Source organism: Cebidichthys violaceus, unplaced genomic scaffold (assembly GCF_023349555.1).
Source record: "Cebidichthys violaceus isolate CVI_PGR_0920_01 unplaced genomic scaffold, fCebVio1.0.p SCAF_4, whole genome shotgun sequence".
NCBI lineage: Eukaryota > Metazoa > Chordata > Actinopteri > Perciformes > Stichaeidae > Cebidichthys > Cebidichthys violaceus.
The window spans coordinates 16300508-16318164 of NW_027176594.1; the positions used below are offsets into that span (position 1 = coordinate 16300508).

Here is a 17657-nt window from a genome sequence, read left to right on the forward strand (position 1 = left end):
CAACAGCTGATGAGCGACCGCTGGAGCATCTCGCGCGTTTTCCGCCTCCACAGGTTGGTGTCTGACTGGCGACGACTCAATGAAACGCCGCAACGAACCGCGACCGCAAGACCCTCCCCTGTAGTTTCCCCCTCGCCGTTTCCCGGTGACGCTCTGCAACTGGAAGCGTAGAGAGAACGGAGGAGAAGAAAAGGAGAAGCTGCAGGACCGATGGAGAAGAAGCAGGGATCTTCTTATCAGTACGGTTCACTGGAGCGCACTGAATGGAGCAGAGGCAGCAACAAAGCAGGTACACACACACACACACACACACACACACACACACACACACACACACACACACACACACAGGAATACATGTATGTATGTATATATATTAATATATATACTAAACACACACACACACACACACACACACACACACACACACACACACACACACACACACACACACACACACACACTGGGAGTTACAGTGAATTCATTACAGTGATCTCAATCTGTTCTACACTGTTTATTGTATAGTATATTCCATAGCATCGACACAATATTCCCGTAAAGGTTTATAGGTTTGTGTTCTATCTTTTCCCACTAGAGGGATTACCACAGTTTTTTTTTTGTGTCTTTTATATCTGTGTTATTTTTGTAGTTCATGGAACGGATCAATGTAGTTCTCTAGTTGCAGTACAGGCAGCAGCTTTGTAAATGTCAAGAATCCACAGGTGTTTATGCTTCTAGTGTGTGTGTGTGTGTGTGTGTGTGTGTGTGTGTGTGTGTGTGTTCTTATTTGTGTAAGACAAAAGTGAGGGCCCATTACTCAGGAACCTGCACCCCTCAGATGATGAATAATGACCCTCATTGTGGACTTGGCTGGACGTTCAATAGACTATAAGGTCAGAAGTCACTGAAACTCTTTATCGCATGCGTCACAGTATTCATGTTTTCTCTAAAGCCTGCAACTAATATGTGGTTTGGTTGTTCATAAGGCGTCATTCTCTAAATGATTTTTCTTGGTAAATCAATTTCCCAGCCCCAGGTGATTTCTTCGGATGTCCTTTTTGTTCGACCAATCGTTCAAAACCCCAAAGAAATCTCCACAAGGAAAGCTGAAATATATTATATTATAAATATCATTTACATTCATGATGCCCATGATGACATCATGGTGTCAGGGTGGTTTGGTCGTACTGACGCACCATTCATGAATGTAAGTCGGGAAGTTTGCAAAGCTGTGCAGAGTCTGTTAAGCTCTCTATATGTTTTTCCTCTTCACTCATCCTTTGAGTGAAAGGACACACACAGACACACACACACACACACACACACACACACACACACACACACACACACACACACACACACACACCTCTGGTCCACTGCTTCCTCATCAACCCTCCTCCTCTTTCCTCCTTGGTCTCTAATCTGGCTGATCTGTCTGTCAGTAGGGTGTTAGGTGTAAAGCAATTTGTGGCAGTGTAAAAGGAAAAAAAAAAGAAAAGACGGTTGGAGTTGGAGCAAAGCCTGTAAACTTCAGGGGTTTGGATAAAGAGAGGATGCAGGGTTTCGAGAGGTATTGGGTGAAATGAGGAGAAGCAAAGGGACAAGAGAACTGTGAGCGAGGCAGTGAAAAAAGTGCAAAGGAGGTCTAGGGATGAGTCATAACTGCTCAGTGGCAGAATAACCTGTCCTAGAGAGCCTCTGCAGCAGAACATGTTGTCTCTGACGACGTAGGAATCTACTGAACAACGCTTATGACGGTCATGTGGCACATTTTTCACATTTATCAGTCAGTGAGGCTTCTATGTCTCGTTTGGCAGTGCGGCAGTGCATCTATAATGTACAGAGAATGCAGCGTGAATACAGTGTTCAATGTCTGATGAGAATACAAAGAACAAAGGTGTGTCTCCGTTTCTCACTCTCATGTACGCACACGCACAAAGTGAACTACAGCCAAAGACCAATTACTGTATGTGCTTGTGAAATATGCACTCTCTCCTGCATTTCGGACATGTATTATGACAAACACGTCAATGTCATGCATCGGCCAATTTCCTTGTCTTACTGACTTGGAGGTGGAACTAACGGCTTTAATGAAGGCTCCGCTCCAGCGATTATTGCAAAGCAACGCAGCAATTATTTTATTTGTCACACCTGTGCTTGACAGGTAAGAATGCATGCTGTGGAAAAAACTTCTATTTTGCTATTTTGTCTGTCAAGTTCATTCGTCTCAGTAAGCAGCTTACTGTCTTACGATTAAAGATCAGGTAAGATTAAGTATATGCAAGTAAAACTATTCGGTAAGTGCTAAACACATGATTGGAAATACAATATGACCAAGAGTAACAACAGCATGATCATTAAATAGTTGGTTTGAGACTTCGGGAAATAGCCTTTTTGCTTTATTGCCTTCATTAGGCCACCCTGGAGGGTGTCATCACTTTTTCTCTACTGGAAGGAACCTTAGAGGGCACTTCATCACATTTACTGTACTTGAAGGACTCCCTAGAGGGCACTTCATGGCGTTTTCTGGAGTGGAAGGGCACCCTAAGGCACTTCATCACATTTTCTCCACTAAGGGAACTTTAGAGGGTACTTCACCAGGCTTTCTTTACTGGACGGGCACCCTAGAACGCACTTCATCACATTTTCTCTACCGGAAGGGAACCTTAGAGGGCACTTCATCCCATTCAATGTACTTGAAGGACACCTTAATGGGCACTTCATCAGGTTTTCTCCATTTAAAGGCACCCAAGGGGGAACTTTTGGAGCATTTTTTTTAAACAGAGCCAGGCTAGCTGTTTCCCCCCCACCTCTGTTCTTTATGCTAAGCTAAGGTGAATTGCCTTTTGGCAAAGCGCCATTGTTAAAGAACAGACACAAGAGTGGTTTTGATCTTCTCATGTAACATTATCTCACCAAAAAACAGCAACAGTGGAAATTATTTATATTTTGTTTCTCTTATAGAAAGTGAATCAAATTTCTGTTTCCTTATCTTTTAGCGAGAAACACATTTTCACATAATATCCTTATAAATGAGGTTGCTACTTTATGAAGCAATGCATTCTAATTAACTTTAATTGGCACAATGACACATACGAGAAGGTGTAGGTAGTTCCATGTGTGTCTTATTACAGTTTTAATCTCATTCACAGTTCAGAACCTGCTGCAACACTTCACTCAGTGCTTTCTCCCCTGAGAAGTCAAGGTTGTGTTGACGCCACGCTGACGTCAGCCAGATTTGTCATAGTAACCGAGTACAGAGTGTCGGCGTGAAGATGTGTGTCCGTACTTCAGGAACCCTTTTTTCTTCTGTCACACAAAGTAGACTGCAGTTGCATGCCCTCAAGGGATACGCCAGCAGGGATACGAGTCCATGTAAACCGGCAATTATCAGCAAGCGTGGTTAATGCTTTCCATGGTGCTTTTACTGTTAACCTGAAGTCATACAAACCCAGTCTGAATTATTATGATACACTTTCATTCTGCTTTCTTCTATGCTAGTGCAGAGGACGTTTCTTCACAGCACTTTGAAGCACTTCCCCAAGGCTAAATGTGACTAGAATAGAAATATTACTAGAGCTCTACTTAGTAATGGTGTGTGTGTGTGTGTGTGTGTGTATATAAAAAGGATTTAAGGGCCCCAGGAGGAGTCAGGGGATGTCTGTCAGCGGTGGTATTGGTATCACCCTGATTATGTTCGTCTTGGCCCCCATGCTGTGCAGCTCTCTACAGGGAGGTGACAGTTATCCAGGGCCGCCACAGTGCTAATTGGAACAATTCGAGGGCATGAATCTGTGATTTTCTTCAACATTAAAGTTGCAACTGCCACTACGTCTACCTTCAAGAAGGTCAACCATACTTGGATCTCAGGGTAAATTAAATGTGGTGTTGGTATTGCAGTTAAATGTTTGATACGCTGGTGGATTTAATTCTAGTGCAGCTGCTGCTGCTGCTCAGCGTATAGAAGCTACGCTGTATGAAATGCTTTGATGTCCATTAATGCCACACAAACGTTTCCAGGGACCTCTGGTCTGATTCATTAAAAAGTATTACAAAGCTGTTTAGAGCAAGCCCAGACATTATAGTAAACAGTGGCTTAGATATGTGCAGCTAACGCTGTACATTTTTTAATTAGTTGCTTTATTTTAGATTGCTTTGTTTTCATTGAAATGTTATGATGAAACATCTGTTTTATTTGAAAGGATACAGTTAAAAGGATAATCAGGGAGTGGTGTGTGGAGTGACACGTTGAAACACAGCATTGTGTTTGACATCAAACCATCAAGGCAGTATATGATTATTTGAAAAGCTTTAATGACTTTTCAGTCCGCTTGAAACAGCTATTAGCTTCAATACATTTATTCTTAAGATGTTTAATGCACCTGCCAAGCCCATGTTGTGTATATCATAAAGATGCCCAGCCACAGAAGAAGATACATCTTGCCCGATACAACTTGGAATTACAACTTGAAGGACTGTTTCATTGGGCTTTTTTGCATAATGGATTGCAGCACATATTTGCACCCCTGTATCTCTCTACAGCAGGCAAAGGCAGTGTAGACAAAACTACAGTGTGTGTGTACTGGAGGAGGAGGCTTATTTCCTGTGCTGACCCGCCACCCTGGGTTTCTGCAGTTAATTAGTGTGTGTGTGTGTGTGTGTGTGTGTGTGTGTGTGTGTGTGTGTGTGTGTGTGTGTGTGTGTGTGTGTAAGAGAGAGAGAGACTGAGAGGCATGCAAGCCGTGCCAACCACTAACACATGGTAATTTGACTGTGATGCTCTGCTCCTCATCAAGCATCAATTTCAGAGTACATCTGCTGCATCTGTTTATTCAGTTTAAAATGAATATTCATGTGCAGTTGTTCTGCGGTGCCAAATTTGAGATTGGAAATTGGATCATTTCAGTGTGTATGTGTCCACCTATCTCTGCATAGTATTTGTCACTGTAACCTCCCTTTTAATAAAGAAAAGAATCAACATGCACTTTAATGTCTTTGTATCGGACATGTTGCAAATTTCGGGCAAGACTAAAAGCTGTCCTTCTCTTTCTCTGTCTCTCTCCCTCAGAGGACGACGTGGTGTCCATGGCGGACTCCACCATCACCACGGACGACATTGAGGGGGAGCTTTTCAAGATTGACAGGATCAGGGACGTCCTGGTCCGGAGGGAGTCAGAGCTCAGATACATGTGAGTGGCTCATCAGTACCGACACTTTGCTTTTTGTTTTGGTGTCGTGGCTGCCACCTGCAGCCGGCGTGGTTACTGGAGACGAAACAGGTTCAATAATGGCAAACCAGAGCCCAGATTTTACAGTAGAATAGTGAAAACATTATTATGTTTAATGCTGGTCTGAGTTGCAAGAAAGTAGGGTGTACATGCGTGGCTGACTTTCACTTGCACCTCATTCACATACCTGGTTTGTCTAATAAATGATCCTTCCGTAACCATAACCAACTACCTAACCAAACCTTAATAATCATTCATTTAGCGATGGGGTTGTTTAAGTCACCTCAGGCTCAGCTCTACATTATCCTGGCACAGCTTTCTACCAGTTTAAGCCGTACCAAAGCTGTGCTTTGAGCTCAATGCTAACATTAGCATGTTAACATGCTAACATTGGGGCGTTGGACAGGTGCAAATCGGGATTCATTTATGGAACAGGGTTAATGATAACTGGACCTTCAAATTCATTTGGATTCTGGCGATCATGAATGTCAAAAAATGTCATCCAAACATTGGCAAATTATTTCACTCAAGCGTTGGACTAACACATTGACATCCATCCCTGAGAAGGCAATTTGCTGAATGGCAGGGTGGCATCACTGTAATTAAAGGTCTGCATCAGGCGTGTGTTTGACAGCACATGTAGCTACTGTGTGAAACCAGAATAAACAAACGATTCAGTTAATTAATCAGTCACAAAAGTTCACAGATACTTGTGTAGTAAACAAGCTAGCGCCTCAGAGGAGAATTGCATCCATCTTCAGGCTTTTCCCACCAAAAGCAGTTCAAATCACGCTTCCATTTAGGAGCGCGCCTTGGTATCAGAAACACATCTCCTCGCAGCGTTGCCCTCTATTCTCTCTCCTCATTCCTCTCCATCACACTCCGAGCTGGCCCCCATTACAATTTCAATGGCTCTACCTTTGCTGCCGCTAAGCAGGCTAATGTATGGATATTTATTCATCCACTCCTCTGAAAGATAGGCAGTAATGCCACTCAGACAGCGGGGGGAATGTGAGGAGTGGCGTGTGTGGGGTAGCAAGCGAAAAACAAGCTGATAAAATGGGAGAATGAGAGACTGGAGGAGGAGGAGAAGGAGGTGGTGGAGAGGAAGTGGACGGAGATGAAGAGTCACTATTTGAAGCACCGATTCCCCCACAGTAAACAAACAAACTGCAACTTGTTGTTTCCTCTGGTACGTTAAGTAAAGCCTATCATTAGTATTCTAGGCCTCGTGGCCATTTCTCCGGCGTCTGTGCAGAGCCTCTTACATGACAGGTAGATGAGGCACGGTGGCGAGGCTCTCACGCCGCTGACGTTGATGAATGTGTGCAATGTGCGTGAGTTTTCGTCTGACCCCGCGAGTGCCTGTGTGCTTCTAAAAGAGACTCTGTTGCCGTGAAGCTGGGTGACGTGAGGGCCTCTAATTCTGTCAGAGGAGAAAGGGGAAGAGGGTCCTCCCCCCCGCCTCAGTCAGAGATGATACACTGAGTTGGAGGGGCCATTGACAGAATGAGTGAAAGCTATCTGGCTCTGAGACGCCGCAGGGATTTTCTCCTCAGAAAAGATTGTTTCATCTCCTGTGTGAAATATAAGATCAATATGAAGCGATCTCTGTTTGAATTTCACTTTGCCCTTACCTTAGAGTCCAGATTCCACTCATCCCCACCCTTTTAAAGTTGAGCGTGCACTGGTTTGCAGCATGTGCGGTACGTATACACGAGTGTCTGAGTGTTCCTTTTGTTCCACCATGCCTGCGAAGGATGGATGACATTCAGCTGTGCAAGGAGATCACTCGTCTGAAGAAGGAGCTGCAGAAACTAGTGTCCATACCAGGTAGGAGTCCTCGGGGTATTGACAGTTGTTGACGTATGACACAAACCGGCGGAGCAAATTAAAGGGGAACTATCTGCTTTCTTGCCAAGAATTAGTTGAGAAGATTGATGCTACGCTAAATATGAAGCTAGAGCCAGCAGGCAGTTAGCTTTATGCTGTCGTAGCTTAGCACAAACACTGGAAATGGGGGGGGGGGGGGGGGGGGGGGCAACTAGCCTGAAATTCTCAAAAGTGAAACAGTAAAAAATTCTGCCTACCAGCACCTCCAAAGGTCACTACTTACATTTTATATCTTGTTTGTTGAAATAACAGAAATGTAAAATCAGACGTGTAAAAAAAAAAACATGAACAACAGATCACCCCTTCTTTTGTGCAGTGTGTTGCTTTTACATCCCTGTTAAAGTAGTAAGATACAACAGTTGCCAGTTTTAGAGGTGATGTTGAGCATATTTTTTTCTCTCTTTGGACAGAGCCAGGCCAGCTGTTTTCCACGGCTTCCTGCTTCTTCTTTTTTTTGATGGGGAGGGAGAGCTTTTCCTTACGCGAATAGAGGGCGTTGCATGCTCTACGGATTGTAAAGACCCTTGAGGCATATTTGTGATATTTTTGTGATATTGGGCTGTATAAATAAAATTGACTTGGCTCCACTCTCATTTTGAATGCACAGCGGAGCATTAGAATGGCATCGATCTTCTCATCTAACTCCCACCAAGAAATATAGTGATTTTATTTCCCAAAATATCAAACCATTTAAATGAATTGAGTGTTTCTTTAATTCCTCATTGTAATTGCAGTAGAGTAGGTAATCTGTGACAACCACCAGATGACTCAGATGTCTTGTGCTGCAGATAATGACAAGTCCAAGGAGGACCGGCAGAAGGAAGAAGAACTACTGCAGCAGATCCACAAACTGGTCGAGACCAGAGATTTCCTGGTGGACGATGTGGAGTTTGAGCGACTCAGGTGTGCTTCTGCCTCTATAGTCTCATTACAGCTTGGTAGGACTCCTGTGGTAGGCTGTGAATGAACAACTAAAGATGGGAAAAAAAGCACACCACATAGAGATGCAGTGCACATATAGTGCAACCTCCCAGAAAAGGCATTAGGGAATTCTTTGCCTGAGTTTGACACATACTTTTCATGCAGAGGAGCATCTTTGATGACGCCAATTCATGAGCACCATTCATTAACCTGCTCATAATGACAGAGAGGGCTCGCAGCCGCCAAAACTGGTGAAGTTGTACCTCAGTTCCGTCTCATTTGTATGCACGCTTCACAAAAAGCTGCTTTATTAAAACACTGGAGCATCTCCTCAGGCACAGCGCTGTGAGAGGGTGCACCGCAGAGCGCACCGCAGAGAGCCATTTCAATTAAAGATCTGTCAGCGTGCGTCAGTGAGTACTGCCAGAGGAGGAAAAAAAACTCTATTTCGGCATTTTTCAGGTGCACCAAGCCTCTTACATCCGCTGCTGGTTGTTATTTGCAGGATATGAAGGGAAGCTGTCTGAATCCTGTCCAAACCTTCCAGATCTATTCTGACACTCCTTCACCACACGTGTTATAGAAAACACCACAGGACGCTTTACATAATATTTAGAGGCAGGTCGTATTTTGAGTCAAACGTATGTAAAATCTAAAGTAAAATGTAATGTGGGCTTATTGTACGTTGAATCAATTTTGTTCAGTCCTGCGCAGAATTTAAACCATTCAAGTTACCTCAACCTAACGTGACTCGACGGTGGACAACAAGTATGTTTTTAGGTTTAATCTTAATCCTCAGACGGTATAATGCGTCGCTGCTTTGTGTGAGAAACACTTTGTGTTAGCAGCTGACAGCACGCTGTGAAAGCACTGAGGGGCTGCTGGGAAAGTGAGAGGCAGAAAGCAAGAGACCAACAGTGGAGTAATGGATCGCAGAGTAGAGAGGATGTGACCCCGCTCAAGGCCATGTTGTCCATGCTGATAAATATAGAAATCTTTCTATTATTATTTATCTCTTCTTTTTTTTACCCTCACTGTCCTTCACAATCTGCAATCTTTTATTTTTTAAAGCAGGAGGTGTAGGTATAGATGTGCTTCATACATTTAGTAGTATAGAACATCACTAGACACTTCAAACATCCAAATACTCAAATATACAGAGTGTGTTTATCCAATAGAAAAATCTCTGTGTAGACACAGAGTGGTTGCCAGTTGTATTGAGTTTATCAGTGGAGCCTCACAGAGTAAATCCAATCTTCTCTAATAGCCAGAACTATATTAGGTTTCTTATACAGTGCGAAAGTGTTTCATCTCTCCACTTTACCTTCTCTGAAATGTTAATTCACTACTTGTGGAACGGATGGCCAACAAGTGTAACTCGACTTTTACATCTGTATAACAAGTGATTCCTATACATTTCTCTTTTGTGATCTGAAATACGAGGGAAGACTTTACATTGTAGTGCTTTATCTATTCATGCATTTCCATTTTTATTTTTTTATATCAATCTTTCTCTATTTCTACAGGGAGAAAGAAGAAGATAAAGAAATGGCAGATTTTCTGAAGTCCAAATTCCCAAGAAATATGAAGAAGAAAGGTATTTGAGCATGAGGAGAGCCCAACTTTGCTCTCCATCAAAGTATCAACAAGTAAAAGTACATTTTTGGGAACTGAGGAGTGGAATAAGCAAGCGCAAATATTTCCCTTGTTCCAAATGTTTTGCTTGTTTAAGGTGTTTCCCTCCTGCGGGCTTTGAAGGATGAAGCTTCACGCATCCACTGACTGATTCAGCATAAATTACAAATGCTAGACCTATCTGTGCTTTTTTTGTTAGTAGTAGACTATTTCATCTTTTCCTCACAGTATATTTTCTCTGGGCTCCAGGTGTACCAACCAGACGGGCGCCATCCATGGCTCAGCAGGCCTCCGCTCCCTTCGCCAAGACGGGCCTCACCCTGCTGAAGGAGTGCTGTGGCTTCACATGCTCCGTCATGTAGACCGGGGCCCCCGCTGCATGGGGCTGACACAAGGGGCCACAACCCAAAATGATTTTGAGTTTCAGCTTTTCAGTCCGAGTAAGACTTTGAAGCGTGGATGGAGCAGTACAGGCGCATGTTGAGAGTTTCCCAGAGGGAGAGCAAAGGATGTCGCAAACATCATTGTGCTGAGTGTTTCCATGCCAAGACCCGAGTTTTGTCTTGTGTTGGATCTGTTTGTCTCTTTCATTGGATTTCATAACCCGGCTCTCCATGTCTCTCATCCCACTCCTGTTTTCTATTCTTTTTTTAACTCTCATTGATCATCACAGCTTCCAAAAGCAACAACCTGAGAACCTGGTATTTATTTTGTTTTTTCAAGCCGAGAGGACAGGCTTTGAGTGCACACTAATTGGAATCAACTACCGTGACACCTATGTGTTTGATATTTAAAGACCCCACTGAGCTATGATAACTGTAATCTCCTAATTTAAAGAAAAGTAGATGTTTTACAGGAGTCAGCAGGCCAGTCCAGAAACACTGCTGGCACTTAGCAACACTAATGAACCTGACATTAATCAGGAGCTCTGTTTGGAGGAAGTTGCCTGTGATTTGACTGCAGATCTAAATGGGTACAACCTTTTAAAGAGTGGTGGTTTGTGAGAACGGATGTCTCATTCATTTTCCTTTTAATGATAATCAATTTTCCAGTTATTGAAAATGTCCTGGAAAATCTTCTGTTGTCCTGGAAAAATATTTCAGCATTCTCCTATTTTCATTTAGCTGAAGATTAACTACGGAACTATCTATCAGAGATCCACAAAAACGCATAAACATTGGCATCTGAAAGAGTTAAGTTATGTTCAGAATCATATTAACGCTCAAATGGTAGTTTATGAACGAGTAGTTTAAATAGTTGAATAATGTTAAATTAGTTAGCATGTTGCTAAAGTCGACGTGCTTGCTAGCTTGTTGTGCCAGGTGTGTGTTTGCATTATTCTAGGATTCATTTGACATAACTTCTAAGCATGTAAGATATGACTTCATAGATATTTAGTTAGTTACAGACAAAATCTGCTCGTCTTTTAAATCAGACTTCTACACAGAGAAACAGATTAGTTTATGGAGCGATCGCAGTTAGATCATATCTGAAAATGTCCTGAAAAATAGATCTCTAGAAAAGTGCGGGAACTCTATTAATATGGCTTGAATACACTTGAATGAGTCATTCTTAGTCCATTGCGCTCTCTTTTGTATCATCCATATGCATGTTTCACAAATGATATGGATCAGCACGCAGCTCACATTGCAGACACTAAACCTAATATAGTGGTTTATGTATATATATATATATATATATATATATATATATATATATATATATATATATATATATATATAAATAAACACACACCAGTGATACACATCACAAAGGCACACCTGACAGTGTTTCGAGTGGCTACTCTATGTTTCATTATATTTAATCTGCTGGCAAGGGGAAAAAATCTTCAGCCAACTTCCACCATGCATAAACATGATATATTTGTTAGCACCCCAAGTTGTTATGGCCTGAATATTTAGGTGTATGTAAGGCTCTTGAATGGCCTGTGGCACATTGTTGGGCACAGGGTTGTAGTGGCCAATCAAACTACAGAGCACCTCTGTGTTGCCAAGAAGATTGGTCGCCATAGCAACCTTGTACATCCCATATCTTTACGGTGAGACAATGAAGATGGTCGGATGGATGAGACCTCATAGATGTGACAAAAACGAGCACTATCATGGTTACCTAATGAAAGGCAAACAGGAGACAATATAACATTGCTGTTGTTTTCATGTTTTGGATTCACTCTGGGGGCAACACAGCCCACTTTGGATTGCAACAAAATGTACCATAATTGAGGCTCTGAATCCCTTTCGCACTCTTTTAGACAACTGCTTGGCTATTAAATAAACACAAGGCAGCTTTGCCTTCACAGTATTTACAGAAGATCTTTTAAATCATTATAGATTATTTCTCAGTGAATCTTTGTTTCTCATCCCTGTTTTAACAGAGCGTTTACTTTTATGGTTTATTCCAAACCAGTCCTGAGGATGGATACAGCTGTCTCTTCTGGTAAATCACTAGATCTATTGATATTCAGTCTGAAAACTGTCATAGAGGCGTTGGGTCACATATCACCCGGCAACCATGTCTGGTGCTGTCATGACGGGTCACAGGGGAACTAGATGTGTGCCAATACTGTTGAAATGTGTGTGTGTGTGTGTGTGTGTGTGTGTGTGTGTGTGTGTGTGTGTGTGTGTGTGAGTGAGAGTGAGAGTAATATGTGGAAAGAGGTGGACACCTTGATGGGGAAATTTGTCTCCAAGTGTTACGTATGAGACAGTGTAAACCATTTTGCCAAAGCAGAACTGTATTTGAGTTTTAAAAAGAGACAGCAATGCTTCCTTAAACAGGCGCGCAAAATATCTTTGATACACAATATCTATCATCTGAGGTTATCCGTCCATACAAACACATTCTCCCCCCAATTTGTCATATAGTGCAACTTGGTCAGTGCTCCTTAAGCTTCAAACTATGAGGGTCCCTTTTCAAGTCTTCTCCGACGGTTGAGCTGCACAATGCATACGTCTGTGAAAACCTTCATATAATCAGTAATCATTTCTTTTGTGTGTGACATGTTTCTGTTCTTCATTGTTCACATTTAGACATAAAACCAGCGGTTGACACCAGCTGGAGGGCGTGTTAACATCCGATAACTCTGCTCTGCACGAGTCAAACGAGGATTCAAGATTTTTTTTTGAGGAGAGAGAGAGTGGGGGGCACAAAGATAGGAGGGAGTCTAATCTTCAGTGTGAGTCATCCTTAGTCAAAACACTGAGTTCCCGCAAGGGCAGCTCACAGTGAACGCTATATGTGAAAAGGGCATGACTGTCATTCAAGCATGACATCCTGTACCCCACTCAGTGTGAATGAGAGGAAATAGCACAATTTGCTAGAAATAAATAAGTGAGAAAGAAAATAACGTGAGTGTATGTTTACCTGTGCTTGTTTGCGTGCCTAGAAACAGGAGAGTGGCGACGAGTGGTACTGTATCTGTCACTGCTTTGTTACTATGGTTACTGTGACTTGATGGCATACTCTCACTTCTTGTTTCATTTGTTCGTGCCATGTAGTAAACTCCGCTGGATTTTGATGCAAGGCTGCATGTGTTGTTAAGCTGCTAGGGGAAGACTATAGGGACCTGTTTTTATACTGTTCAGGGTACAGGGTTCTTCAATGTTCACAGTTAAAGCTGCAAATGTAATAAATTAAATCATATCTCAAGATTCATTGTTGTTATTGAAAACTTTAAGAGAAGTATCGCAACAACCATCGAACAGATTGCCATGAAATTTCACACAGACATGTGTGCCCAGATGAATCTTAAAGACTTTGGTGATCCCCTGACTTTCCATCTAGTGCCACCAGCAGGTTGACATTTGTGGTTTTGAGTGAAATGTCTCAACAACTACAGAAAGATTGATATGGTGTTTGGTTAAAAGGTGCAATATTCGGGAATCAGAGCATTAATAAAGCAGCAAACAACTATTAGATTTGTAAAGACATATTGGAGTAATGTCTTTGCTGTAGCACTGCTAGGGTTGTTAGCACCGTTAGCTGCAAGTCGTCGGCTTAGCCATCGCCATGTTGAAAGCACTGTGGAGACAATAGAAATGCTCCCAATCTCGTATGACCTTTAAGACATTCATGTTCCCCTCTTTAAAACTTTTATGCTCCCCTAGCTTTCGATATAGCGCCATCATCAGACCAGTCTCTAATATTGTGGTTTATTACCAGATACTAGCAAAGCTAATGACGTTCTCATCAGCATCAGCTGTGATTTATGTTTGGTACTGATTAGCAATTGTTAGCATGCTAATATGCTAAACTAACAGGCTTAACATGGTAAACATTATACAGTTTTGCATCAGCATGTTAACATTGTCATTGTCAACCTGCTAGCATGCTGACATTAACTCAAATCACTGCTGTGCCTAAGTTCAACCTGCTAGCTTGGATGTCGACTCTTGTTTCACTTTTATAATGCAACGTTCAATATGACGCTAGAGCCTGGAGACTGGAAGCTGGGGAACCAGCCTTGCTCTCTCCTTAGTTCCAACATATGCCCATGCTAACACCTCTAAAGCATACTAATTAACACGTCAAGTTTCTGCTGGTTGCCTGGCAACCTAATGGTGATTATAAGACCCTGACAAATTGACGTGCTCTGCTCATGGATGTATTTAGAGAGCTGGGTACGGTGACAGTAAGTATCACTGTTAATATGACCCAGTGGCCACTCAAGGTATTGCAATGAAAAAAAATCAGCTTCAGCCAAAAAAGCCAATGCAGAAGTGAGTTAAATTTGCATTCTTTCTAATGACCATCAGGCGGCGACTCCTCTGGTTGTATAGACGTCTATGAGAAAATGAGCCTGACACTCATTTGATTTATTACCTCAATACACATTGGAAACATGAGTTTATGGTCTCAATTGCCAGTTTCAAATTAGTGAATTATAGTCCCATTTTGAGTAAAATAGACCATAAAGCAGGGTGTGCTTTAGGGCGTGGCTGCCTTGTGATTGCCACGCCGGTGTCTGGGAGTTGTCTGTGTTTTTGTCTTATGACAACTCTCTCATCTTGTGAAAATTGATTGTAACATTTTGGTTGCCGAAAATATATATATAAATATATTATTAAGCGTTCAGTTGTACTTGGCTCCACTCTCTTGTGTCACTTCTGTCACCAGTGAGCAATAGACCCATCTTGAAATGAGAAAGCTGTTATTAATTGTCAAATTTGAGTGTTTTTGACAAAGTAGCTGATGGGAGTTTAGTAGTTGTCAGTGGTCTGGCGGGGGCTCTTTTTTAAATCTGGGATGTTAAATTTACACACACTCTGAGGGTGTTTAAATGTTAAGAAATGCTTCTTTTCTAACTAGATGTTATGGGAGGAAGCTGCCTGTGAGAAAAGCTGAATTGTCCTTCAAGAAGACACTCGCTGAATCCAAATTTGTAAACTCAGCCCTCAGACTGTAGTTTTAAGTAATCCGACATTGACTGAAGGGTCAGTGTGTCTTTGCAAGGATGCAGAGGAGCGAGACTCAATAACAAGGACAAATGGGAAATGTCACCCTAGTTATTGCCATGGATACCCCAAGCACAAAACATGACACAGGAAGCAGAGATATGCATTTATTTCCGGCTCACAAAGCAGATGAGATGATACCACCTCATTTGTCAGAGGATGTTTTTTTCCCCCCTGTTCTTGCACTTGATGCAGATAATGTGTCATCATTCCCTCTCTTTGATCTACCTTTGTTAATGCTCGCTGACATTTAGCAACTTAGTGCAATGAACAAAGGGTAATTATTACCACACAACTCAACATGAGTGCAGATTCCTCGCAGACTGATGAAACAACCAAAATTGCATCCGTATCCCTGATGGCTCCTAAACGTCACTGGAATATCTTAAAAAGCAGCTTTTTAGCTAAAAAATGAACCAACCACACAAACGTACGTTAGCCTTCTTTTTATTTACTATACTTTTGTTATTTTGAGCTTTTATCTGGGGGTTTGCTCTCTGATTGTCTGTTTTTCTGCTTCTCAGAAACAAATGTGCATATTTTGAGACTGAACAGTATTTATTTATTTTTTAAACACTGCGCAGGATTATCTGATTATGAGATGTATTGATATTTAATGTGGGTATCATGTACATTTCATTCAATCTGAATCTCTGTGATTTATTTGCTGCTATTACATTGCAAAGTACAGAATGGTCACTTTGGAGGCTACAGTTTTTGAGGTGTTGTTGTAATGTATTAGGTTACACTGACAGGGGTTATTTTGAAAAAAAAAGAATGTTATAACATTCATGAAGGCAGCATTTATTGCAGCACTATTATATCAGATTGCATTAGATTAATTTAGGTGTACCTTATAAACTGGAAAGTGAGTATATCCTCTATTAAAGGTTTAGGATTTCCTACCAACTTTTGTGAAAGAGCAGCAACTCAACTGTACAAAAAAAATAAAAATTATTGAACGGAGGTGGTTTGTTATAGCAGATAATATATATATATATATATATATATATATATATAAATATATATATATATATATATATATATATATATATATATATATATATATATATATATATATAAATGCTGAGAGTACTCAAATAACTACAATTGAGCACAACGAATATAATACATCAAATAATGCTGCAAAATGGGAGAGAAAATGCACAAACATGTTTTTTTCTCCCCAACCCTGCTAAAGAGAGTGGAGAGGAAGCAATTTGGAGGAGTGTTGATCCCATGGAGGGCGATCTGCTCTGAAGCACTTCATTGTAAAAGTTCTTTGATCGTAGCAGGACCAGGACTGTGTGTCCAGGTTAGTTAACGATCCACTGACGTCTGAGCACTGAGGATACCAGCTGCTGGTGTGCGGGAACCTGCAGCTTGCCTGCTTTCTATTCTTACAAGCATAACCATGGTGATGATTACTGTGCAATCCCAGTGTGTAGCGGTTGATGATGATTATGATGACATCCCACAAAAATCATTTGATACACCTTTCATATTTTGTCTTAGCTCCCTCTATCATTTTAAATGGACAGTCTGTTTCTCATTCGTGCCGGTGTTCCTCTCTTCAGTCCAGGGGTTTTCTAAATAAAAGCAACCAGTAATGAGAGCGTGGGCAGCACTCGCGCCTTTACTTTGAACGCTGCCATGTTCCATTAACTCCCTCCTAAAATCACCAATGCAGAAAACAAAGCTGATTTCCGCTCTTTAAAAAAAACAAAAAAAACAACTGTGACTCCCGCCCCAGTCAATCCTCCCTGCATGCTTTCTCTCTGCTTCCATTCCTCCCTCCCTCCAATTGTGTCCTCAAAACACTCCCCCAGCATCTGTGACAAAGTAATGCAGTGATCACGGTGTAGCAGGTTGCCAGGTCTTCTCCGCGTATCTCCCTCCCATTATGTCAGCATCAACGTCGTGCAAATATGTCTTTGCTCCAAAGAACGCAACAGCAATGACCGAGGGTGTGTGAGCTGCAGACTCTTATCCTTGGAGACATCCTCCTTCTCTCTGTTTTGTCCTGTTTATTTAAGCGTCCTTAGTCTGTCACCTTGTGCTCCTTTAAAGTCAGTGATTGCTCAAAAGACAAAGGAATAATGTTACTCCTGGTTTTGGCCCTTTCACTCATGATTGGCTGCTGCAACAACTGAATGTTATTTTGTTTTGGACATTCATCATGTAATTTTGGCTACCGGCCTGAAATATAATTGTTTAAAATGCAGGGTTTTTTTCTGATAAACTGCAAATAAACAAATTAATATGTAATGTATCGCACATCAGCAGCAATGATCTCAATGTCTAATAAACAGATACAGGGAGAACAACCAAGTAGAGAAGAAGCAGACTGTCCAGCACAAGATTTGTGTGTTTTCTATTCCAACCTTAAAAACAAATGTGCAATGAAGAGATTATTTTAATTATTTGCCAGAGACCAATGATTAAGTGCAGCATGCGCCGTCTGATTTCAAAGTTGCTCTGAAGTCTAGAATGGATATTTTTTAAC

General features: G+C 41.6%; 1 protein-coding gene across 1 annotated transcript; it reads left to right on the forward strand.

Annotated features, from left to right (window-relative positions):
* Positions 1-8: 8 nt before the first annotated feature.
* Positions 9-13352, forward strand: pik3r6a (phosphoinositide-3-kinase, regulatory subunit 6a). The gene is made up of 6 exons (XM_068727463.1): positions 9-289; positions 5069-5189; positions 6988-7061; positions 7910-8024; positions 9569-9639; positions 9927-13352. Exons 1-6 carry the CDS (start codon positions 211-213, stop codon positions 10037-10039), a joined length of 573 nt encoding a protein of 190 aa, XP_068583564.1. The 5' UTR covers positions 9-210; the 3' UTR covers positions 10040-13352.
* Positions 13353-17657: the final 4305 nt, after the last annotated feature.